Source organism: Abrus precatorius, unplaced genomic scaffold (assembly GCF_003935025.1).
Source record: "Abrus precatorius isolate BTA unplaced genomic scaffold, Abrus_2018 Scaffold8, whole genome shotgun sequence".
Taxonomy (NCBI): Eukaryota; Viridiplantae; Streptophyta; class Magnoliopsida; order Fabales; family Fabaceae; genus Abrus; species Abrus precatorius.
The window spans coordinates 14442233-14468928 of record NW_020874428.1 but is presented as its reverse complement, the minus strand read 5'-3'; the positions used below and the strand labels follow the sequence as shown (position 1 = coordinate 14468928).

The 26696-nt window shown below is 34.1% G+C and overlaps 1 protein-coding gene across 1 annotated transcript; it reads left to right on the top strand.

Annotated features, from left to right (window-relative positions):
- Window positions 1–8677: 8677 nt before the first annotated feature.
- LOC113847631 (3-oxoacyl-[acyl-carrier-protein] reductase FabG-like) lies at window positions 8678–22926 on the top strand. Its single transcript, XM_027476852.1, has 3 exons — window positions 8678–9086; window positions 20724–20953; window positions 22416–22926. Exons 1-3 carry the CDS (start codon window positions 8744–8746, stop codon window positions 22692–22694), a joined length of 852 nt encoding a protein of 283 aa, XP_027332653.1. The 5' UTR covers window positions 8678–8743; the 3' UTR covers window positions 22695–22926.
- The last annotated feature ends 3770 nt before the right edge of the window (window positions 22927–26696 follow it).

Sequence of the window (26696 nt, the reverse complement as noted above, 5' to 3'; positions counted from 1 at the left end):
TCATGGGCAATCACAATTCGGGGTGAAAGAGTAATTCTTCTAACTTTTAGGGGAATGGCTTTGAAAGCCAAAATTCAAGTGTTTATCGCCCTCCACATGTGCAAAATCAAGTAGCAAGACCAGAAGGAAAAAAACCCTTAGATCTCAGTCAAACTTTCAAGAACAAATGATGCAATATATGCAGTACTCTGATAAGAGGATGATAGAGCTTGAATCCAAGTTGGACCAACATGTTGAGAGAACTGATAAGAAGTTCATAGAAGTCAAAGCTGAAATACAAGCCAACTCTTCTAAGATGAGTGCACAATTAGTGTAACTTATGAACCTTCTGAGTCAAAAAGTGATGGGAACACTGCCATCTCAGCTAGAGCCTAATCCAAGGGAGCAATGCAATGCCATTACCCTTAGAAGTGGAAAGAAATTTCAAGAATCGCCCTATAAGCCTAAGATACCTTTCCCATAGCGGCTGCAAGGTCACTTTCCTTATGATGAAGAGTTTCACAAGTTCTTAGACTTATTGGGCAAATTGCACATCAATATGCCTTTCATTGATGCTATCTCCAAAATGTCCAAATATGCTAAACTTTTAAATGACATTTTGACCAATAAGAGAAAGTTGAGAGCACATGAAACTGTGAGGCTCACTCAGGAGTGCTCAGCTATAGTCCTTAAAAATCTTCCACCTAAGCTTAAGGACCCAAGGAGTTTTACTATTCCTTGCATGATTGAAAAAACTCATATTGATAAGACTTTATGTGATTTAGGAGCAAGTATTAATCTTTTGCCTTATTCTATTTTCAGGAAGCTTGGAATGCATAAACCTAAGCCGACCTCCATGTCACTTCAGCTGGTAGATAGGTCGATCACATACCCTAAAGGCATAATAGAGAATGTACTTGTAAAAGTTGGAGAGTTTATATTTCCAGCTGACTTTGTGGTGCTTGACATGAAGGAAGATAATGATGTCCTCATCATACTAGGAAGACTGTTCTTTGCCACTGCAAGGGCCATCATAGACGTACAAGAAGGGAAGCTCACACTGAGGCTAAATGATGAGGAAGTTATATTTCAAGTATCCTTCTAGCCAAGAGTCCTATAACTTTGTGAGCACTGTGGATATTGCTTCTCTTTCTCCAAGTTATATGAAACATGAAACCCAAGAAGAAGGCATAGGAGGAAGCAATATAAAAAGAAGAAAAGACAAAAGCTTAAATCATCTACTAATAAGCCTCCTAATTTAGAGCTTAAATTTTTTTCTCTTTATTCTAATCCTCATCTTATGAATACTTTTTCTGATGTAATAGGTGTTAGGGAGGCAAAACTGTTGGGGAGACGATTACATATCAAGGGAGTCACCTCTGAGACTTATGCCTTCTTCCCACCATAATTTAACAGGAACGTTAGGCTCGTGACATTAAACAAGCGCTCCTAAGAGGCAACCTATCTTTTATTTTATTTAAATTTTATTTTCTTTGTTTATTTTAATTTTGCTATTGTTATTTTATTTTTAAAATAAAGAATAAGAATATTGAAAGATTGCAAGAACTGAGTTGATTGTTCCTGCACACACTTTTGAGCTCTGATCTGAAACCATGCCCGTGCATTCAGTCACAATTATGAGAGAAAGCTTTACATCATAAGCATGGTCGTGCTCCCTCACTCGAAGCTGTCGTGCCAAGAATTATCAAGAAACCTCTTTCCTTTTATTTAATTGCCATCTTTGCATGCTTTTAATTTGATTGCTTTCAAACATTGAGGACAATGTTTCGCTTTAACTATAGGGGAGTAGTTCCTAATTATATGTTTGTTATTTCATGTTCTTGAGTAAAGTGCCTATGTTATTTGTTCAGGATAATTTAAAACATTTTCCCTTATCGAACCCAATTTTTCCAGATAGAAGAGCATGTGAGTGATTATTATTGACATTATACTTTCATTTGGAAACTAATAATTAGCTAAGTTCCTTACTTTTATGCTCTACATTAAACTTTAACCCACAGATGTGAGTTTGAGCCTTAAAGGAGATTTTTATCTTAATTTAATTAATTGTACCCCTTTCTTCATTGTTTTGTGTGGTTATTCATTATCTTCTTAGGATTTGTGCTCTAGAACTTGACTTGGAACCGACTTAAGACTTCTTTTTTTAATTGCATGTTTTTAATGTAATTGAGGCATAATAGAATTTTTATTCTTGGCCTTCAATATGTTTGAGATACAACTAGTTGCCCACTTTGAGCTTTATTGATTTTCTTGGTCCCTTGCATTAAATTTATGGAATGTTTTGATGACCTTGCGTTTACAATTGGAGCAATTGAGTTGTTGAATTGTTTGATAAATTATCCTCTATATCTCTTATGTGCAAAAGGAAAGAAAGAAAGTATGAAAAGGAAAATGAAAAATAGCAAAAAGAAAAGACAAAGGGTTATGCATGAATGAAAGGAGAAAGGATTAAAGATATTGATTATATGTAAAATATAAAAATTACTTCAAGAACTTCATTTGTAAACTTAGGGGATGTTTTTAATTTTTATAATTTATTACCCCTTTGTATATTCCCTTCCTTCATTTATCTCACCTCAATTATTATAACCCTTTGACCACATTATAACCTGAAAAAGACATCATGATTTTTACTTGCATTTAATTTATTTAGTAAAGAGTCGGTTTATGGTCAAGCCTATGGTAGTACACTTTTCTTTAGGAGTTTTTTTTAGGAGAACTAGGTGATATCTCATTTTATCCTTTAGTGAGAGACAAAAGTAGAGTACGACGTTTGAGTGAAAAGTATGGAATTATAAGATTCTAATTAGGAATCCTTTTGATTGCTTATGCTCATTGATATTACTCTTGTTGCTCTTTTTATCTCCGTTGTTTCAGGTTCCTTGTGTGGTATTATATTTTAAGCTATTATGTTATTCACTTAACCAGCACTTTGCTTGAGGACAAGCAAACAGATAAGTGTAGGGGAGTTGATAAATTTGTAATTAGGCCCTCTTTTACAACCCATATATTCATATTTGACCTTTATTTTATTTGGGTTTTACACTAATTTATATATTAATTGTGTAGTTTGGTATAAAGAAGTAGCAAGTGGATTTTGGGTGCATTCTAGGCCCAAATTGATGGAAGATTAGAGTTTCGCAGCAGTCAGCACGCCCAGACCCATTCAATAAGCACGAGGGTGCTTGGAACCCATGCACAGTCGTGCTTAAGGCCTTGCACAGCCCTAGTCATTTGCGAGAAGCCCAATTATGAAGAGTCTTTAGGGTTTTGAAACCTTATTAAAAGGGAGACCTCAGGCATCGTAGTGGAGACCGTTTTGACCTTGGCTTTTGCTCTAGGATACATCACATCTTACCTATCTTGTACAGGATCTTTGGCACACTCTTGGCGAGACTTGGAGCTTCGAGTGATCATACTTGAAAACCAAGTGTTTGGGATAAGGAAAATTTTCTAAGTTAAAAATCATCTTGAAGAAAACTACATTTCAACAAGTTTTGAGAGTCAAGAAGGAGCCAAAGATAAACCTGAATATAAAAGGAACACATTTCGAGCTATTTTAGAGGTTTTTGTCACCTTGTTGATTTTTCTCTAAAACCGCTCGAAAAACAGGACTGACAAGAAAATATTCTATGTCCACAAAACTGAAGGCTTTTTTCGAGGAGTTTTGAAGGGTTTCCAAGTCACTGACATTCAAAACTGCTCGAAAAACAGGACTGACAAGAAAATATTCTAAGTTCACAAAATTGATGGCTTTTTCGAGGAGTTTTGAGGGGTTTCCAAGTCACTGACATCTAAAACTACTCGAAAAATAGGACTGACAAGAAAATATTCTAAGTCCACAAAAACTGATAGCTTTTCGAGAAGTTTTTGAGGAGTTTTCAAGTCCCCGACACCCAAAACTGCTTGGAAAACAAGAAGTGGTTAGAAAATATTCTAAGTCCACAAACCTAGCAGAGCTCCAGAGTCCCTCCAGAATTGCTCGAAAAATAGAAATGAGCAAAGAAAATGTTCTAAGTCCACAAGACCAAGACAGGCTCTCAAAACTCCAGAATGACTCAAATAGAGAAGTCAAAAAGAAACTATTCTAAGGCCATAACATTTAAGGAGTCTCCTAGATTCCTCTCAGAAATACTCGAAAGATAGGAGTCTTGAAAAATTCAAAAGCGGTTACCAGTAGTTATCAATATTCACCACTACGCAAAGGAGATCATGGGGGACAGCAGTTACGAAAGAAGCCCCCAATGAACAGCACGATCACAAGCAATCGTGGATAGTGAACATCAACAGTTGAAGGCAGTTACTAAGAAGTGCCCACAAAAGGAGGAAAACGGTGATGATCTTCATGTCTATAAATACTCCAAAGCACCATTTCACAAAGGACGACTTTTTGCACCTAGACACCGCACCTAAACACTCTGAGACGCTGAAACCCTGCACCGCGCCAGACACCAGCTACAAGGAGACCCACGGTGGCCGTTGTTCACTGTTGTGAGGAGTCGTACGTTTACATTCCAGCACCTTTACATTCCTGCATTTACCTTTCTGCATTTTAATTTCAGTGCTTGTTGCTTGTATCTTTGTACACTGTTTGTTTCCTGTTTACTACATTTTTGTAAATTTGCCTATTTATTATTCACTATTCTTGCTTAATACTCTTTTACGCTGTTAATTTGAGCATCACATTAACAACACACTTAAAAGAACCCAAAGAGGACCTAAATCCAGTTCCCAGATTGATCTTTGGATTATTTGTTTACAATTGTCATTTTTCACTGTACACACCAAGAACACATCTCACACTCTAGTTTGCTATTTCATTTAATTATAGCTTTGTTTATGATTGTTTTAGTTCCTTTCTTTTGCATGAGTAACTAGATCCATAGCTAGGGCTATGGGAACTATTGTTTATGAATTTATGGAATTTTGACTTTTGAATCTAAATTTGATTTCCGTTTCGCGATTAGATTTTATCCTATTGCGCTTCTCTCTTAATTCTAATTAAGTATGTCATCAGGTGATCGTATCTCGGTTAATTAATAGATCTATAGGGTAAAATGAGACAAAGGATTAGGTGGACTAAACTAATCTTTCTCTTCTAATCATTATTAAATTAACAAGTTCATAGATTCCTTAAGCTTTCTTAAATTGATGTCTTGCATGACCATTGGGGATGTTAATTTAGAGAAATGAATATTAATATTGCATGACCATTGGGTATTAATAGTATTCGTATGAATGATTAGCAATCACAAGGAAATCGAATTTATAGTTAAGATGTGCATTGTATTCCTTGCTTTTAGTTTTATAGTTAATTTTATAAATTCTTATTTTAATTGATCTCATATCTTTGAAGCTTAAACAATTGAATTAGAAAATTCTTAGTAATTAGAAATCAATCCTTGTGGGACGATATTTCGGAAACTTAATTTAATAACTCTTTTTTACTTTTCAATGGGTACACTTGCCCTCCAAACTATACCTTTGTTTGGAAGGCCGTAAACGCACACATTGTATCCGTGTATGATTTGACTCACCAACGACTATCTATGCTGCATAAGTCCTTCGTAACTAGAGAGAGTACGTTGGTGGTGATTAAGAGGTCCGAAAGTACCTAGAGTACCGTTAATTTGATGAAATTTTCATATGAGAAATGAATAAAGTGGCACAAATTATGGATTGGATGATATTTGGTTAAGTGTAAAGTGATATGTTTTCATGTCTTGTAATTGTATGTTTAATTGAAAAGTTAAGTCTGGAGGAAATTGATGTGAATGGATTAATTATTTCTCAAGAATAATAGAAGTTATACTGCATGTGTATGCTAGAAGAAGTAGAGAATGTGTAAACCCTGAATAAAAATTTAGAAATATATTAAAATCAATATGATAAAGTGAAATGAATTGAATAATTGAGTTATAGTGTTATACAATCAGAAATAGGTGTTAATTAGTCAAATGATGATTGAATTTGTTAGAAATAGAATGTATTTGACTTATTATATGCATTGTTTCCTTTATGTTATAATTTAAGATTTAGTGGACAAGGAATGCTCACCCTTACAACTATTTTTCAGGTAAGGAAGGTCTATCCGTTCTAGGGCCATATCTGCATGAAATGGTAGGAAAGGAATTACTCTGAAGAGTTTAATTTATTTAATGAAGATTTATAAAGATATTAGTGAATATTTTCTATTTAAAGTCATTTACCTTATGTAATTATATTGATGAAAGTTTTAATTTGGAGTTAAATCATTTTGATAAATTTACTAAGAAGAATTATTAGTATGATAGTTTAAATTGTTTTAAAATTGTTGTTTTGAGAATCTTGAAATGTATATATGAGGTTTAAATTTTTCACCTTTTCTTCAATTTAGAATCTAAGTATGTAGAAACATTTTCTACATTCATCTATTTTTTAACAGTTTTAATAAAATAATTTATGACATTTCCATATTATTACAAAAGAAAATAGATTATTAAGAGAAGGATGTTATACATTGTCATGTGGATGGTTTGGAATGTATGTTTGGTAGAATTGATTGATTGTAGTGAAATTGTAGTGCAAAGATCGTGTGAAACTTAGTACTATCGATATTGAGAAATATTGGGTATGATGAAATGAATGGTTGTAGGGATATTATGATAAAAACTGTATGATTGAACCTTGTGTGGTGGAATATTGGCATATGCGTTGTGTGCTTTGAATGAATGTGGGCCTGTGTGCCATGTGCAAATATGAATACTATATGTGGTTGAAAGGTATGTGAAAAGGCATGTTAAATGCGGTTGTGAATATGTCATGAATGGTTCAGTGATACACTAGATGTGTGAAAGATAGGGACGATAAAAATACCTTGGGGAAGAGAGAGTGGTGGTGACACCAACAGTGAGCGTGGGTGCACCACAAGCCGCACACTCTCCTCCTAACTAGACCTCTAACCAACAACACCTTTGTCGAACGTGACCGCACACATTGTATCTGTGAGGTGGGAGTAACCGGTGACCATCCATAGTGTGAAACTGTGATCACAGTGCTACAGTGAGCGTGACTACATGCAGTGAGTGCATGTATGTGTAAAATGTTGTTGGTGCAGTGAGTGCATCGGTTGTGAATTGAAATGAAATGCATGAAAAATTGTTGTTTGTAAATTATACTTGTGTAGAATATGTTAGAAATTATGTGAAGTGTGTGAAGTGAGTCTCTATATTTACGTGTGTTGTATAGTGTAGAATACTCACCCTTACATTTGTTTTTCAGGTGACCAAGACAATCAACACCGGACTCAGTAAAGGAATGAATGATACTGCTATAGGGCTTATATTTTATTTTGAACATATGATGTATTTGGATTAGTCCAGTAGCATTTACTTGATCAAAATTTGTAAACCCTTATTATTTTGAAATACTTTGTCGAAACTATGCGTTAGGAAAGTCTATTTAAAATGAAAATTTTATTATTCCCATTTTGTAAAATTTATTATTTTGAAATTAAATTTAAGGTGTTACAGATATGCTTGAGACATTGCCTTCATGGCTCACACAAGATGATCTTCACTATTATGTCTCCAAATTTGAAAAAAATCGGCTTCACGGGTGGCTTGAACTACTACAAAAATTTGAACTTGCAATCTCTTTATTCTCAGTGTTGACTAGAACATTGTTTTCCACTGCTGTATATGTTTTGGGAAAATGTTTATGCAACGTGACAAGAATTGCATTTAAAATTTAATTAACTATTTGTATTTATTTGCAGAAATTGGGAGTTCATGGCACCATGGAGTGGAGTGTGAATCAAGGTGCTCGTTAAATTCATTACGGGAGAATTAGACATGGTGTACACCTCGCTAGGCATGGAGGAGTATGTCTATGGTGGAGGTTTCAAGGATGATGTGCTCAATCTAAAAGAAGTGATTATGCATAAAGGAGTAGCTCACTTAAATGGAGGGGGTGAGGAAGGGGTTGAAGGAAGGAGTGAGAATATAGGTTGGGGGTTAGGGAGGAGTTAGAGGAAGGGGTGAGAAAGGTGGAGGTTTGGAGTGGAGGTGAGGGAGGGGTTGGAGGAAGGAATGAAAATGGAGGTTGGGGTTGGGGTGAGGAAGGTGGAGGTTGGGAGTGCGGGTAGGGGAGGAGTTAGAGCAAGAGATGATAGTGTAGGTTGAGGTAGATTGGAAGTGGAGTTGCAAGTATTGAAGGAGAGAAGTTTAACAAAGAAGAAAGAAGTCTTTTTTGCAAATATATAAAACATGTTTATAAATTTTTTGTAAATATATAAAATATGTTTATGGATATTTTTATAAATATTTATTTTAATCAATAAAAAATAAAAATCTTAAATAACATGTGGCATTATGTGAGAGAGACTAATTTTTAAATTACTAACTTTAAAAAAATTACTTCCTAATTCTTAAATTACCAACTTTAAAAAAAATTACTTTTTAATAAAAATATTTGTAAAAACCTATGTTTATAAGTATTAAAAATATAATTAAGCTTAATTTTTATATTAACATGTAACATTGACTTCGATAATAGAAGTACTGTTACGAAGGGGAAACTAAAGTACATGCACCGAAGTGAAACAAAACAAATGTATAAGCATTAAAAATTAGCTTTTTAACTACATAGACTAATGTCTAATTTAAACCTACTTGTTTATTTATTTCATCACTTTCCAGTCGAGGCACATTGTCTCTCTGAAAATCTTGATACTGACATTAATTTGAAGCAATAAGTCACTTAAATGGATGCAGCACAAGTCTCGGAGCAGCTGGAGCCATGGCACAAGCTAAACGACAAAGTCGTTTTGGTTACCGGTGCTTCTTCGGGAATCGGACGAGACTTCTGCATCGACCTTGCCAGAGCTGGCTGCTACGTCGTCGCAGCGGCTCGCCGCCTCGATCGCCTCAAATCGCTCTGCCACCAAATCAACCACCTGATGCCGTCGTCTGCTGCAGGAAACCGCCGCGCGGTTGCGGTGGAACTCGACGTCGCTGCCGATGGGTCCACCATCGAGAAGGCTGTGCAGAAGGCCTGGGACGCCTTTGGCCGTATCGACGCCTTGATTAACAACGCTGGTGTTAGAGGTAATTCCCCTCTTAGGTTTTCTTCCTTTTTATTTATGTTTTGAAAATCTAGTGAAAAGTCAGATACCCATTTATTTTTTCTCTGTTTGACAACCCTTTCAAATACAGTTTTTTAGAGGTTAAAATATGAATTTAGTCGGAAAATTGTCACACAAATTTACACATTTTTCGTTACTAATTTTACAAATTAATAATTTGTTTCCCTTTTGTTATATATATTGTTTAATTATTAAATGAAATTTCATGACTAGAAATTTAATTTGAAGAATTAGAAGATTAAATGTGACCAAACAAAAACAATGCATATAAGAATTGAAAGTGTAATTAGACCTATTTCAATAAAAAAAAAATTCTATTGTGTTCATAAGGGCACAAACTAATAATTTATGTATAGTAAATTTTTATCAAAACTTTGTAATAGTTAATGTTATCAATTCATTGAATTCAGTGATATCATGTGATTTTCAATAAAAATTTACTGTATATTGATTCTTATCACGTGCTTTTGTCCATACGTTAAAAATACCATTAATCTTATTCTAATCTTGAAAATTGTTTTGACGACAGTCCCTTCTATTGCTCTATTTTGTAACATTTTGAAACATTAAAATTTCACATAATATAATAACAGTGTGGGTTGTGTTAGAGTAAATAGAGAAAGTACTTGCAAATTGAAATTGGATAAGCTTGCTTAAACACTTTAGGAAAGCTTTAAGAGCTTTCTAGGGAATTTTGGAACAATGTCATAGAAATCTTATCTGAAAAAAAGGACCTAATAGACCCACACTGTTAAGGGAAAAAAATTAGTGAAGTTGAAGAGGTAACACAATTCTAATAGAAGTGAGAGATACTATCAATTTTGACACAATACCGGAAATGGATATTTGACGAGTTTGTCCTCTGATTAGTGGAGATGTGAAGATATGCCGCAAAATAGACAATTCACAAGTATAACATGCTAGTGGAAACAAGAAAATGATAAAAATGTTTTTACATTTAGTCAGTATATCTATTTTTCATTCACATATTTCTGTTTTCGTAATATATGGACTATTATCATTTTTAATATATTTTTGTGTCTAATACACTTTTTATTGTAAGAACTTAGGTTGACGTGTTTTAAATTTTTTGCTTGATTAGGGGTTAAATTAAAAATTATTAGACATATAGGGATCAAATTTAAATGCAATTAATAAAGACTAGCCCTAACACTAGAAGAAGGGTCTGTGGCAAACCATTCTGGCTCCACTAGCTAGTCAGCTAGTGGGATGAGATCATGAGAGAAAAAGCACCGGTAAAACCATAACAGAGGAGGTGATCAAACTACTTGGGAAGTTGACACATCTGGCGGAGGCAGCCATAAGAGGAACTGCATGTAAATGGTGTCCTCTATGTTAAGTATAAGATTCGGAGGCATGGGGTACAAAACACTAGGAAAAATGTGAAGTATAAGATTCAGACACATCTGGAGGAGGCAGCAATAGGAATCATGAAGACCTGGGAGCTCATCCTCATCATTTAGAACCCCCAAAATTGCTGCCACGCCTGAAAAAGAGTAAGGCTAACCATATTGCCAGTGAAGATGAAGTCGTTGACTCTTGTTGACCAAAATTCCAAGATTGGAAACAAAAGCACTAGTTGCCATGGCATTTCTAGCCATGAAAGCATGTAGAAGCAGTGTTGGCCAGCTCTTCTAATCTTTGGGAAATTTGACTAAGAGAAACCAATCACAACCTATAGAGAGGGGAGTCATCACGAGTGCCATGTACTTGTTCAAGAGTCTTTCACCCTCTGATCTAGCCAAAAGCCAAGGACCTAGGGTAAAAAAATGTTCCTTATATTCATAAGGGATTAGTATTGTGGGTTTAGTGGAAGAGTCAACTGATGGATTCAGTGGGGAGATTCAAGTGATTTAGAGGAACCCTTGAAGAAGAGTTGGCATTACCCCCATCATGTAGTGACCATAATGATGTTTTTGCATCATATTTTAGTTGTAATAGTATAAATAGAAGAAGAGACTATTGTACAAGGTCCACGCAAAAAATTATGAATGAAATTTGTATTTTTCAGCTATTTTACTTCCTCAACTCGTCTTACTTTACATTTTAGCTATTTTATCAAATTTATTTATTGCCTTTCGATTCGGAGTAGTTGTAGAATATCTTCAATCCATTATAAAGCCACGAAAGCTCTTTGGAGGCGATTGTGAATCCATATTGCAGAACAGAGTCCATTCGTCAAGCAATTGAGTGAATTAGTTGGCCATTTTAGACATGCCTTGTGGATATCTTGCTCATTTCAGAGCCAACAGAGACCACTCTGGCTGAAGAGAGTCATTGAATTGAACGATATTTGCAAAGAAAGAGGAATCTTGGCTCCCTATCTTTGGGATTTTACCAAGGTCTATGGGCATAACTATAAGATCAATATCTAAAGGTGGGGATAGTGGGTGGGAAATGCTCTTTCTAAAGTGATGATTTTGGTTTGGACTTGAACCATAACATTGATGTTAGGTAACTGATGGGATCCAAGATAGGATTGCAAATAAAGATTCATGAGATCCTTTGTGTATACAAGGTGGACCTATTAAACGTGCAAAAGCCAAGAAGATGCGTGATGATCTTAGAAGCTTCATTCATAGTTTTTGAACTGAACCAAAAGCAAGGGATAAAACTCATGGTTTATAAGAGCCCAAACTCTTGGTCTTGCTTATTCATGTTGATTTGTAGCATTTTAATTGATTTGGACCATATGGATGCATTATGAGGCAATTGGGTGCTACTTTAGCCTTTAAGGTTTATTTAGGAGTCGTTTCATTGTTTGTAAATTAGGGTGGGCTGGCTAAAATAATTACACCAAAATATAATCTTCCTCAATCAATGTGGGAGCAAATAAAGTTTAGATTCACACAGAATTTAAATTAGGAAAACATGACATTTATGGGTGAGAATCTACCATCAATGTTGTTTTCAATTATGAAACCTTTTAACTAGGAAAGAAATCACATTCATGGGTAAGAATTGACCATGTATACTATTGTTAATGTATTTTCATTTATTTTTATTGTTTTAGGCATTTGATTGTAAAACTTGAAGAAAATTTTTTTATGAATGATAGTGAGTTTTTTTTCCTTTGCAAATTAATTTTTGCAGATTGTTTTATTTTTGGTTTTCTTTTTTCTCTAGGGTATTTGTTTTTCTTTTCCTTTTCATTTCTTCTTTTGTGTTTTTGTTGCTGAATGCTGAACAATGGAATTTAACAATAATACAACTGTATGACAATGGAACAATAAAAAAATATCAAAATTGATGTAGATGGAACTAGGAATAGTGGATTTATTCGAAGAACCAAGAGAACAAGAGAGTTCAAGATAGAGAATGAACTTCAATGTGAATTATGCAATATCATTGAAGAAGAGGGTTTACAAGAATTTGGTATATTTTGTTGAATGAATGACATTTCTCAAACCGTCCTATTTATAACACCACACTATAACAGACTCTCAAATTTACAATAGAATCTAATCAATTCAATTAGAATTTACACGTGTCCTAATTTCTATCATATTACTAATCAATGGATGACAACAATCTACACGTGTCCTAATTTCCATCATACTACTAATCAATGGATGATAGATTTTTCTTCTTCAAATCATAAAAGAATTCCCAAGTGGCCTCCTCAATTAGCTGGTGTTTCCATATCACTAAAACTTTAGTGACTGCCCGATTGCCTCTTTTCGCTATCAATCCTGTCAATAATAGCTTCAGGCTCCTTTACAATTGTTTCTGCATTTGTACTAGGACACTGACTAGCAACAGTAGTGTCTCCAACAAACTTCTTTAATTGGGAGACATGGAATGCATCATGAATTTGAGAACCTACAAGTAACTTGATCTTGTATGCTACTGCGCCAATTTGGTCCATAATTGGGTAAGGACCATAATACTTTGGGAGATAATTTGGCATTGCTTCGAAATGCAACTGATACTTGCCTATAGGGGTGTAATTTTACATAGACCAATTCTCCAATCTGAAAGCTCCTGTCTGATCTATGTTTATTGGCAAGTTGATTCATTCTCTCCTGGGCTCTCTTCATATGGAACTTGATTAATTTCAGCATCTCTTCTCTTTTCTGCAAGCTTCTGTCTACTAACTCAATCCTAGATTCTATCTCATAAGGATTGGCTTTAATTGTGCTGTGATAAGTAGTATTGTACCACCATTCAGCTAGTGACAACCACTTAGACCACTGCTCTGGAGTATCCGAACACATGCATCTGAGATAAGTTTTAAGACATTTATTTACCACTTCAGATTGGCCATCTGTTTGTGAGTGGTAAGCAGTTGACAATTGAACCTATATACCTTGAAGTGACATGAATTCCTTCCAAAATTGACTTGCAAAAATAGGATCCCTATCATTGGTAATTGAGGCAGGAAACCCATGTAACTTGAAAACATTATCTAAGAAACTTTGAGCAGTGTTATCAAATGGCGGCCATGGCGGTTCGCCATGGCAGTTCTAAAGACTGCCGTTAAACCGCCTCTGTTAAATGGCGGATTCAGATGGCGACGCCATGGCGGCCGTTACCCGCATGGCGGAAATGCTTCAAAAATGGTGGATTTGACAGTTTGGGCCCAAACTCGACTGGGCCCAACGGTGACCCGCGCAGAAATAAGGTTAGTCCTCTTCTTCGACAATCAAAGCCGACCCTCATCTCAAATCTCTCTCTCACTCTCTCTTCTAATCCCTCTCGTCTCCGATCTCATCTCCGTTTGTCTCTGATCTCGTCTCCGATCGTCTCTGTGTTCTCCGACGAACTTCGATCTCTGTTTCTTTGACTTTTTACTTGTTCTGCTTGCGGCTGTCACTCTGTTCTTCATCTCCGACGACATCTCCATCTGCTGCGACCTGAACCTCCATCTCCGGCGACCCCATATTTTCCAGTAGCCATTTTTTTTCTTTTTTTCCCCTCTCTTGCAGTTTGTTCTTTATTTTCCTAATTTTAATTTTATCCTTTTCATCTTTCAATTTGTTCCTCTTCCACATATTTGGTTTTTCTCTGTTTTTCCTATAAAAAAAAATTATCTTTATTTCAGTTTCTCTTAACATGGCTCAACAAGAATCTTCATCATCAAGAGCTTCTAATTGATCTGACCCAGGATGGAAATATGCTCATTCATTAAAAGAGGGTGATACAAACAACATTGTATGTAATTTTTGTGGAAAAGTTATGAGTGTTGGAATAACTAGAGTGAAACATTTGATTGGAAAGAAAGGTAACGTGAAAGCTTGCTCCAAGTGTCCTGAAGAAGTTAGAAAAGAGATTGAGGCATATCAAAAGGATAAAAAGAGTCAAAACAACTTTGAAATGCCAAATGTGACAATCTTTGAAAGTATAAGCTATGATGAAAGTGAGGATGAGGAGGATTCTCAAACACATAGTATTGCCATGGCTAATCAGAAAAGGCCAATGGATTTGTTTTGTAGAAAGCCGGAAAATGCAATTGAGAAAAGGAAAAAATTAAAAGTGAGACAAGCAAATATAAGAGAAGTTTGTGACAAAGAAGCCAAAGCAAGGGTCCATCAATACATAGCTCGATTTTGGTATCAAGCTGGCCTTTCCTTTAACCTCATTAAGATGAAGAGCTTTGAAGAAATGCTTACAACTGTTGGTGCTTTCGGTTCAAATTTACCAGCTCCAAGTTATCATGATATTCGAGTTCTACTTCTAAAGAAAGAACTAGAATATACCGATTCTCTCATGAAAGATCATAAGGAGCAATGAAGCAAACATGGTTGTTCCATCATGTCAGATGCATGGACCGATCGATAACAAAGATGCTTGATTAATTTTTTGGTCAACTCTCTTGCTAGGACTATGTTTGTGAGGTCTATTGATGGATCTAATTTTGTGAAGACCGGTAAAAAATTATTTGATATGCTTGATGCTCTTATGGAAGAGATTGGAGAAGATAAAGTTGTACAAGTGATAATAGATAATTGAAGCAATTATGTCTTGGCTGGTAAGATGTTGGAAGCGAAAAGACAACATCTTTATTGGACTTCTTGTGTAGCTTATTGCATAAATCTTATGTTTGAAGATATTGGAAAGCTTCCTTTGATAAAGAAGACAATTCAAAGGGGAATATCTGTTGTTGGCTTTATCTACAGTCATTCAAGTACCTTGAGTTTGTTGAGAAATTTTACAAACAAGAGGGAATTGGTAAGATATGCACTTACTCGATTTGCAACTTCTTTTCTATCATTAGAAAGGCTTCACCAAGAAAAAGCAAATCTTAGCAAGATATTTACTTTTGAAGAATAGTGTAAAAACAAGTTATCAAACGAAGCTAAAGGGAAGCAAGCAACCAAAATTCTATTAAATCCTGTATTTTGGAATAATGTGGTGTATACTTTGAAAATCATGGCTCCTCTTGTCCGGGTGTTACGTTTGGTTGATGGAGAAAGAAGACCAGCTATGGAGTATATTTATGAAGCAATGGAGAAAAGTAAAGAAGCTATTATGAAGTCATTCAAAAATAATGAAAGTAAATACAAAGATGTGTTTGCAATCATTGATAACAGATGGACTTGTCAGCTTCACCGTCCATTACATGCAACTGGTCACATTTTAAACTCAGAATTTTACTATGACAACCCTCAAATTGAATTTGATTTGGAAGTTACAAATGAGTTGTATGATTGTATCAAAAGGTTGGTGCCAAGTCGGGATGTGCAACAAAGCATACTACTTGAATTACCAATTTATAAGAGCGGTGGTGGTCTCTTTGGGTCCGATTTTGCAAAATCACAAAGAAAAAACATTGCTCCCGGTAATTCATCAAATTCTTCAATATTTTAATTTTAAGGTTATACTTCATCTTTAGAGTTATAATTTATCTTTCATTTTATAGCTCAATGGTGGGGAATGTATGGACATTCAGCTCCACATATGCAGCAACTAGCTATCAAAATTTTGAGCTTGACATGTAGTGCATCTAGATATGAACGCAACTGGAGTGTTTTTGAGCAAGTAATTTCTTATCTCTCGAGCCTAATACTTTTTTTGGAAATTAGAAAGAAACTAATTAATATTCTTATAATTAAAACTCACGTTGCAGATTCATTCAAAGGAGAGAAATAGACTTGATCACAAAAAATTACATGACTTGATTTATGTGAAATACAATCAACAACTCAAAGAACATTACAATCTTAAAGATGTAATTGATCTAATTACACTCAATGATATTGATGAGTGTAATGAGTGGTTGGTTGGAGAAATGGATGATGATGCTCTAGATAAGGATGCTGGAAATGCTTAGTTTTTGATGGTGAAAACACTTTAAATTAGGCAACTGTTTATGAAGCTTCTGGAATTGGAGAGCCTACAACATATACTAGGCATCATTCTAAGAAAAGAAAGAGTCCATCAAGTGGTATCAATATCAAAGCTGCAAAAGTTTCCAAAATCAAGGCATGCTCAACAGTAAAAGGAAAAGAGAAAATGGTTCTTGAAAATGATGATAAAGAATTAGAAGATGAAGAGATGTCGGAAGAAACAGAAGATGAATTAGAATTTAATCTTCCACAATCTGAAGGAGAAGAGGAGGAGGGATATGCCTTGGTGGATGAGAAAGAGGATGATTATGTTGGAGTTGAAGAAGAGGACTAAATTGATAATCTTTATTTTTATTGTTAACTTGACATTTGATAATTGGATATTTTGTATTGAATTATACTTTGGATTGGAGGTTATGCGACATATATTTTGAGTTAATTATTTTCTGTAACCTATAGTATTTTTTTATATATTTTATTATATCTGCCATAACCTGCCATGGCGGCCGACATAACTTTATGGCAGTTTTTTGAGTTTCCGCCATGAGCCGCCATCTGCCATTGATAACATTGACTTTGAGCCACATAAGAAGCAGAGTAAGGGTGTTTCAAGGCCATAAAATGAGGTGTTTTGCTTAATCTATCAATAACAACAAAGATGACTTGTTTACCAAAGGATTTAGGCAATCCCTCAATGAAGTCCATGGTGATGTGCTGCCATACTAGCTCAGGAATAGTTAAGGGTTGTAACAGTTCAGGGGAAGCTGTATTGTCATATTTATTTTGCCGACACATAACACATTGGTGCACAAATGATTTCACATCCCTAGACATTCCCTTCCAATAGACAACTAATTTAATTCTCTGCAAAGTGGCATCCCTTTCAGAATGACCTCCACAAGCAGAAGCATGAATCCATAACAGTATATCAGTCTTCAACTGCATATCCTTTCCAACCACTAATCTCCATTTCCTTCTCAGTTCTTCCTTCTGCCATGAATAATGCTTATGAGAAGAGCTACTGGATTGCAATTCTGCAATGAGTCTTTGTGCTGCTGGATCAGTTTGCCATGACTATTGAATCCTAGTAAGCATATCAGAATCAGGTTGATGGATGGCTACTGCATTACATTGGATATGTTCAAGCCTTAACAAAGCATTTGTTGCCACATTCTCATGTCCCTGTCTATATTCAATATGAAAATCAAATTCTATCAACTTGACTAACCATTTTTGTTGAAAGGCAGTTGTAAGCCTTTGGTCTAAGATATATTTCAAGCTTCTATGATCAGTCTTGATGATGGATTTTCTGTTAAGCAGATAATGTCTCCATTTCTGGACTTCAACCACTACAGCCAAAAGTTCTTTTTCATAAGTGGATAAGGATTGTTGTTGCTTATTTAAACTTCGACTAATAAATGCAACGGGATGGTGATTCTGCATGAGGACAGCTCCAATCCCCTGTCCAGAAGCATCAACCTCTACTACAAATTCTTCGGAAAAATCAGGTAAGGCCAAGACTGGTGCCTGTATGAGCTGCTGTTTCAACTGAAGAAATGCTTTCTTAGCTTGAGGAGTCCAGCAGAAATTATCCTTTTTCAACATTTCTGTCACGGACTTAGTAAGAGAACCATATCTGCTAACAAATCTTCTATAATAACCCGCCAACCCTAAAAAACTTCTTAGCTGCTTTAGTGTTTGCGGTAATGGCCACTGTTTTACAACTTTTATTTTTGCAGATCAGTAGAGACACCATCTCTAGAAATGAAGTGTCCGAGATATTCAACTTTAGTAACAACGAAATAACATTTAGAGTTCTTAGCATATAAGGAATTAGCCCTCATTGTCTGTAAGACCCTGTGTAGGTGAACAAGGTGATCTGTCATGCTTTTACTGTATATTAAGATATCATCAAAAAACACTAGCAAAAACTTCCTCAAATACTCCTGAAAAACAGCATTCATCAGGCCTTGAAAAGTTGCAGGTGCATTTGTAAGACCAAATGGCATGACCAGGTATTCATAGTGCCCACCAGGAGTCTTAAATGATGAATGTCATCTACATCCTTTCTCACCTGATTGTATCCAGACCTAAGGTCAATTTTGGAGAACACCATTGAACCATGTAACTCATCCAATAGATCATCCGCGAGAGGAATTGGAAACTTGTTTTAACCCTTCCAAGAAACAGCTTAATTGGTGTTCTTCAGATTCAGATAATTCCACACGTGACACAATAGAATCGAATTCTTCATGATAGTCTGCAGTAGAACTTTTCTGTCTTAGCTTCAACAAGTCTGCCATTGGATCCTCACAAATTTTCCCAAATCTATCAAGCAAGATTTCTGTATATTCAAGCCAAGATGGTAAATTTTCGAACCCCACGGTTTTCACATAAGGCACTATGCCATTAAAGTGCCTTTCCTTTGAAATGTACCATTGCTAACCTCACTTTATAATCATCAGGTGTGTTATCAATAGAAAAGAAAGTCTCACACTGGATTAATCGTTGTTTAACCCCATCGTCGTTAAATCTTGGAAAATCTAAACATGCCAATCACGTATTGCAAGAATAGGAAGAAGATCTCCCACCTCGCTTTGGACTTCCAGACCCAGAAGGTGGTGGATTATCATGTGCATGTTGCTGAAACAGTTCTTGCATGTTTTGGATCAAGGTTCGCAGCATTGATGCTGCAAGTTTCATGAATTTCGCATCCATCTTGGTGCTAATGCGTTCTTCAGCTTCATGGACATATGCTTCAATGCGCTTGTTTTCCGCCATGAATGATTGCGAAGGAAGGACTAGTTTGATACCAATTGATGTAGATGGAACTAGGAATAATGGATTTATTCGAAGAACCAAGAGAACAAGGGAGTTCAAGATAGAGAATGAACTTTAATGTGAATATGCAATATTATTGAAGAAGAGGGTTTACAAGAATTCGATATATTTTGTTGAATGAATGGCATTTCTCAAACCGTCCTATTTATAACACCTCACTATAACAGACTCTCAAATTTACAATAGAATTAGAATTTACACGTGTCCTAATTTCTATCATATTACTAATCAATGGATGACAACAATCTACATGTGTCCTAATTTCCATCATACTACTAATCAATGGATGACAGCTCCTATATCAGGAATACTTAAATATAAGGAAAAGAATTTGATAAACTAATCTAATATACAGAGTGAGTTACCATCTGATGTAACCCTCTGTCGTATATATCATAACCCGACAAATAAGATATTCAAAAGATATGGTGTCACACTCCATAATTAAGAAGATGGAAGTGATAAACCAACAGCAACCCAAGGAAGCACCCTTGAGAAGATGAACAGTTTGCAAAAGAACCAAAGGAGAAAAAACCTCACTTGTTTAGAAGAGATTGAAGCCACCCACTTGTTTTTGTTTGATTACAAGGGCCCGAGACTATTCTGGGGCTACAGTGGTCGAGTTGGCTTGATTATCCCGCTTCAATGAGTTGGAATTCCAATAAAACTTTGTTTGCAGATGCCATAACTATTCACCTTGAGGACAAGGCAAGTTAGGGAGGAGTATTATTCAGTAACTTCATTAGTAGTTAGTTACAATTGGTTAGTTAGTTTGGATAAGTTATGTTGCCTATAAATAAGAGAGGAAAGAAGGGGGGGGGGGTGGATTAGGGAGGTACCCTCAAAAGTTTTGTACTATATTCAAGGGAGAGATCCTCCTTACTCTTTCCAAAAAAATACGAGTTTTCCATTGGCTTGGTTCTTGACTTTCTTTCTTTTTTGTAACACTTGTTTTTTGAGCGAAGAAAAGCCTCTTCTCAAATGGTCAAAGTCATGCAATGAGGGGGCATCAACTTTATCTGTTGTTAAGTGTTGAAGGGTTAAAACTACTCAAGCATTTCTCCTAGTTACGAATGAATTTAGAGAAGTAGATAACTATACATGAAAAATTAAGAAAATATTTAATTTTTATTGTTCTAATTAAAGGAGAAAAGGAATACTCTCTCTAGCCTTGAGGAGTATTCTAGATTCATTGTTCAAGTCAAGAGTACTACTCTGTCTAGAACAAGCAGAAACTCTTGATTACTTGTTTAGAGCGGAGCCTTCCTCTTATTTGAATAATCAACTGCCAGTTAAATGCCCAAATAATAAATAAAGAACGATTTTGTTTGTTTCTAACATTGAGTTGAGTGCATAATATAATTGCTTAACTGAACTAGGTTTGAACATATTCAAACTTTTGATTGCTTCCAAAAAGTAGTAGTGATTTCTATTGCTGTTTTGTGTAGGAAGTGTTAAATCACCCTTGAAATTGTCCGAGGAGGAATGGGATCATGTTTTCAAGACTAACTTAACTGGTTGTTGGTTGGTGTCAAAATATGTATGCAAATGCATGTTAGATGCCCATATCAAGGCTTCAATTGTTAATATTTCTTCAGTTGCTGGTTTAAATCGTGGACAATTGCCTGGGGCTGCTGCCTATGCATCTTCAAAGGCAGGTGTCAATATGCTGACTAAGGTAATAATATTCTGTGATTTATGACTTTTCTTAAAACCAGAGCACCACTTCCACTTTTATTTCTCTCTCAGACTTTCTTTTGGATTTCTTAATAATTTTATTTGATCATTCCATTATAGCAAAAAGTAAACAAAATCATGATTATGAGACCTTTTTGTCGTATTGTGATGTGTACATTACAGAATTTGATCTATCTGATTTATCAGGGTTATATAGAAATGGAAAATTTGCCAATATTCAGATGAAAGTTGACATTAGAAATTGGTCTAGCATGGGTCCGTCGTCTGTTCTATCTCTACAGATAGCATATTTTGCTTATAATAGTATCGAGCTCCTTGGTCTTATCTCCAAGCCATTTTATTTCTTGAAGGCACATGATATTAATCCTTATGTGAACCATTGTGTCGACCACTTCCGGTGACTTTCCTGTCAAAGTATCAAAATTCCATGAACTAAACTGAAACATATGTTCTTAGACTAAATTCTGTACTACTCACATTTGTCCAACCAAATGTGAGAACCCTTACTCGTTTAACACTACATTCAGGCGCCAATGTAGCAACTCTAACACTATAACTGAGTCATACAATGCATTACTTCTAGGTAACAGCCTAGCCCCCCTTGCCCAATATCATCGTGAGTGATTCATGTAGAAGGTTTCAACAAATTTTACGTTGGCTGCTGAAGGTCTAACACAACTCTTTTCCTTTACCAGTGTATGGGACCGGCTATGGGGCCATAGGTGTATTTAGATTGCTATCATACAATGCTAGAAATATTCAAGAGATCCTAGCTACTCTCAGACGCAAGCTTTTCCACTCACAAAACACTGCAATTCTCCTAACTTTGACCTTTATAACAAGCATCCCTTGTAACTACCTCCTAATTATGAACTAACTGATTGTTTCACTAGCTTGAGCCTTAACATTTACTGGTCCACTCATCCTTTCCCTAGAATATACTCATTTTATTATGGGTGTATTGATATCAGATGCATACTGTAATAAGGAGGAGGTGATAAGCATTAGGTGTAAATTAATTTTATGGATTCTCCTTTTAATTATACTTAAGACTTCAGAAGTTCAAGTGCTACATTTTACAAACAAGTAGAAAAGAATTTCAATTCTGCAATATTGGTATAACCATATAAGAACTTGCGGATGGAATATTTGCAGTGAGTATTTTCCGTATGCATTAAGGTAATGAGCTATGAATAACTTCCTAATCTTTCCCTATTCAAGTGTTATTGAAATCAATCTTATTGTCAAGTCCATAATATGATGTAGTGATTTTTAAATAATACGATATAGTGTTACTTGTGGCAGTGTGCTCCAAAACTGTAGTACTTAAGTGTTTTCTTTTCTCTGTCATTCACAAATTAGAAGCATATTTGGATTCACGGGTTTTGTTCTTAATGATTAAACAATTGCATGTCATTAACTTGTGTAATGGTATTTGACAGGTTATGGCTCTGGAATTGGGGGCACACGGAATCAGAGTGAATTCCATATCCCCTGGAATTTTCAAATCTGAAATCACTGAAAAATTATTGCAAAAAGATTGGCTGAATGATGTGGTAAAGAAAATAATGCCTATGAGAAGATTAGGTACTTCGGATCCAGCATTAACATCTCTAGCTCGTTATCTAATTCATGATTCTTCTGAGTATGTAACAGGCAACAATTTTATCGTCGATTATGGAGCGACCTTAGCAGGTGTGCCAATTTATTCTTCTCTATGAATTGTGTACATTGTACACTAACCAAAAGTAATACCAATGAGCTATTTTATTATATATCTTCAAATTATATATGTATGTGGAGTGTCTACTGCCTTGTTGATATGTCCATTACTCCGTTATGTTCTTATTGTACAAATGGTCAAACTGTAATCTATGATAGTTTGAACCCACAAATATTTGTCTCTTTGACGTGGTTGGCCTATCTGAACTTTACAGGTGAATGGAGTTATTGCTGATATTTTCTTCAATTTTAAATTGTAAAGAGGGGAAATTCAATACATTAAAAATGTCCCATAGATTATAACTTAGGACTTGATTACAAGTGAAGGGACTAACATCTTGGTGGTAATTAAAATTCAAACTTTGAATAAAGAAGTAGAGAAGGATCTTCGAAATGTTTTTAATAAAAGAAAACTTTTATAATGAATGAGGTGATCAAAAGGAATTCTAATCCACAATTATATATGACAGATTTGTTCACCTTTTTACCACCTCACCTTAATTGTTTTATCTTTTCATGCTTATGTAAATATATAGTTTTTTAATAATTGTGAGAATTTGGCCTGTTTGCACTGCTGGCAAAATTAATAGTAGCCTAACAGTATTGGAAGAGATTGACTTATTGTCACTTAATTAATGTTTTACTATTCCTGTTATTCTCGGATTATAAAGGTTGATGCAAGGATTAAAAATATCTCATGTCATGAACATATTATCAAAAAGTGAGATAAGGACAAGTTGATCCCCTGAGAAAAAGTTAGAAATAATGTTCTGAGATGAACTTTGTTCTGTAATAGTTGAAACTAGGCTAATTTATTTAAATAATACATTTTTAAAAATAAATTCTTATGATAGGAATTTTCTTAAAACTGATTTTCTGTCTAGTGTAATTTTTGACCAAGTCAGCAACAATATCACACTTGCTGATTGCATAATTTTTATTAATATTTAATATACTTTCATTTCCTGTCAACCAATAGTGGTTCATAGCTCGACATGTGGCAGAGAACGACCAATATCACCACAATAGGAGTGGTAGACATTGGACAGTTTAAATATTGACATGTGTCGTTTGCAGGGTAGTGTCGGAAGGTCAAGGATGCTAGTTATGTCCTTGGTCAAAGTGTGATAGCACTATCAGTTGTCAGAGTGATACTATTTGTTGGATGACTTGTGTCATGATATATATATATATATACTCCACAAATGTATGAATTATTTACAACAGAAGAGAGAAATAAACTGGAGAGTGATATTAAGGTTAGTTAAATTTATAGTTTTATGTTTTTTAATTTTTTTATTATGAATTTTAATTATTTCTAATTTAAATAAATGTAAGGTTTTATTTGGGTTTTTAATTATATGAAAATTAATTTTTTTAATTGGTAGTTAAAATAAACTTGTATTAGTCTGATAGAAATTTTAGTAAGAAGGAAAAAAATATATAAATATTGTCAAGAATTTATTTAGATATTAATGTAGTAACTTATTATTTATAAATGATAAAAATTTTGATATATTATTTAAAAATTACAAAATTGTGGAGACAAATGTAGAGATGTAAAATAATTTCATAAAGAAAATAAATTATTTTATAATTTAATGTAATTTTGCAGTAGTTTATTTAAAAAAAGTATTAAAATGCTATTAAAAAATAAAATTATTTGAATAAAAATTTATAAACTATGAAAATATGATTTCGGCATATAAGATTATTAATTTCTACGAAAAATTATGGAAAATTGTATTTGTGTTTTAAATATGAAATTAATAGTGTTACAAAAAATCAAATATGCTTACGTTCATGAAATGTATAAGTGATTTAAACAAAATAATAATGCATATAAAGTTATTGTGTTATTTATGTTAATATTTAAATATAACTATACTATTTTTCTTGATTTCAAATTAAAGAAAAAGGTTAAAAAGTAGATTAATTTAGTATTATTTAATGAAGCATGGTAGGGTATAATTCATTATTTGTGAATTATGTTACTTTGTACTTTAAAAAATAAAATAGATATTGTAGAGAAATTTTTTTCATTATATGTTTGTTTGATGTTAAGTTTATATGATTTAGGATGAATTTGTTAATTTTTACTAATTTAATTTGTTGATGCAAGATGACTGATTTTGTGATAATAGTATATTGAAATGGTCAAATATTTTTAAATAATGAAGGTGTTACCTTTGAAGGACATAATAAAATGATTAAAATTGAATGTGAAATAAGTTTTGAGACTTTGAATGAAAAGATTCATAAAAATTGAAATTGTCTACTAATCAGGTTATATCTAGATTGATTTCATGAATTTTAGTAGACTTAATTGGTAGACAATACACTAGTGAGAGTTTTTGTATTCGGTCACAAGGTGTAGACATAAATGTTTTATTTTTACATGACAATATTTGTAAGGATGACAAACCTTGACTTGGATCAGGTATAGTAATGTTTTTAGTTTGATGAAAATTGATATTTAATTTCGTTGTAATTATCTTTACGCGACAACAAATTTTATGTTTATGCAGAAAGTAAATACGAGGATGAGGATGTTGATGACAATGAAAATGAATGAGAATTTTCAATAGATAGTTCATCTAATACTAATGTGGAAGGTAATTTTAATTTGATATTGAATAGGAATGAAAATGCACAAGATGGAGGTATTATATAGTGTATAATTTAATTGATATATTTCATGAATAAAGTATATTAACTTGAGGATTTGGTGTTAATGCAGGCATGCTTAAAACTCCTTTCTGGAATTCAAGTATGCATTATACTTATATTAATTAGGAACATGCTGATCAAGAAATGGAAAATTTAGATGTTCATGTAGATGAACCATAGAGAGTGGGTGATGCATTATATATTGGGCAAGTGTTTGAGTCTAAAAATGATGTAAAAATGACTATTAAACATTTTGCAATGAAAACACATCAAAGTTATTTTATCATGGAATCAAAACTAATAAAGTTGCATGTGAAGTGTCCAAATCATACAAGTGAATGCCCTTAGAGAGTTAGAGCAACATTGAGCAAAAATTATATAACAAGTGAAAAATCACAAGATGTGGTGGAACACATACATGTGTTAATCCAATGATGTCTCTAGATCACAAAAAACTTGATTCAAACTTCATTTGCTCGTGTTCTCGGTAAGTTTTACTAAACTAATTGTCGTTTCTAGTTTAAAGATTGTAAATTTTATTGAAGAACGTTACTCAAGAAAGAATTAATGGTTGGTTATCAAGTTTCGTATAAGAAAGAATGGAAGGCAAAACAAAAAGCCATGGTAAAGGTTTTTGGTGATTTAGATGAATCATATGCTACATTGCCCAAATGGTTGGTTGGTGATAAATCCATATTTTACTAGTATTTTACCTTAATTTTAATACCTTTGATAAAGAAAACATGTTGAAAAAAGTAGAGAACTCATAAAAATAATAGAATGATTAAAGTTTTCTCTAAACACAGTTGTTTTAGTATTTATGAATTTTTTGTGTAGAAATTAATGATTCAATCATATTTTTGTAGAAAATTCTGAGCTAAGTTCATGAGGTTGGAAGATCAAATGAAAGATAGAAGAAAAGTAGCAAAAACTGGAATCAAGGAACAAGGTTTAATGAAGCAAGAGCTGGGCGTGATCACTATCGCTGGTGAAAGTGATCGTTCTAGAGCTTGAAAGTGAAGAGAAATCTGCGCGTGATCACTATTGCTAATCACTTTTATCAGGAAAAGTGATTGTTCCAAAGTGGAACATTAAACTGCAGCTTCTGTGTGACTCCTTTCCTGAAAAATAGTAACTCCTTTCATCAATCAAAGCTTTTCAGGAACTCAAATACCTCACTTATTCAACTCTAATCCTTTCGTTATAGACTCAACATGAAACCTCAATTCATTCAACAAATTATCTCCAAAATACAGATGAAACAGAATCACAGAAAGTGAAATTGCAGAAAATGAATAACAAAAATTCAAATATAATGCAAATAGAGTAAA

Coding starts and splice junctions, on each gene's coding strand:
- LOC113847631 (XM_027476852.1), top strand. CDS start 8,744: ATGGATGCAGCACAAGTCTCGGAGCAGCTGGAGCCATGGCACAAGCTA. Junction 9,087..20,723: donor TAACAACGCTGGTGTTAGAG/GTAATTCCCCTC, acceptor TGTTTTGTGTAG/GAAGTGTTAAATCACCCTTG. Junction 20,954..22,415: donor GTGTCAATATGCTGACTAAG/GTAATAATATTC, acceptor GGTATTTGACAG/GTTATGGCTCTGGAATTGGG.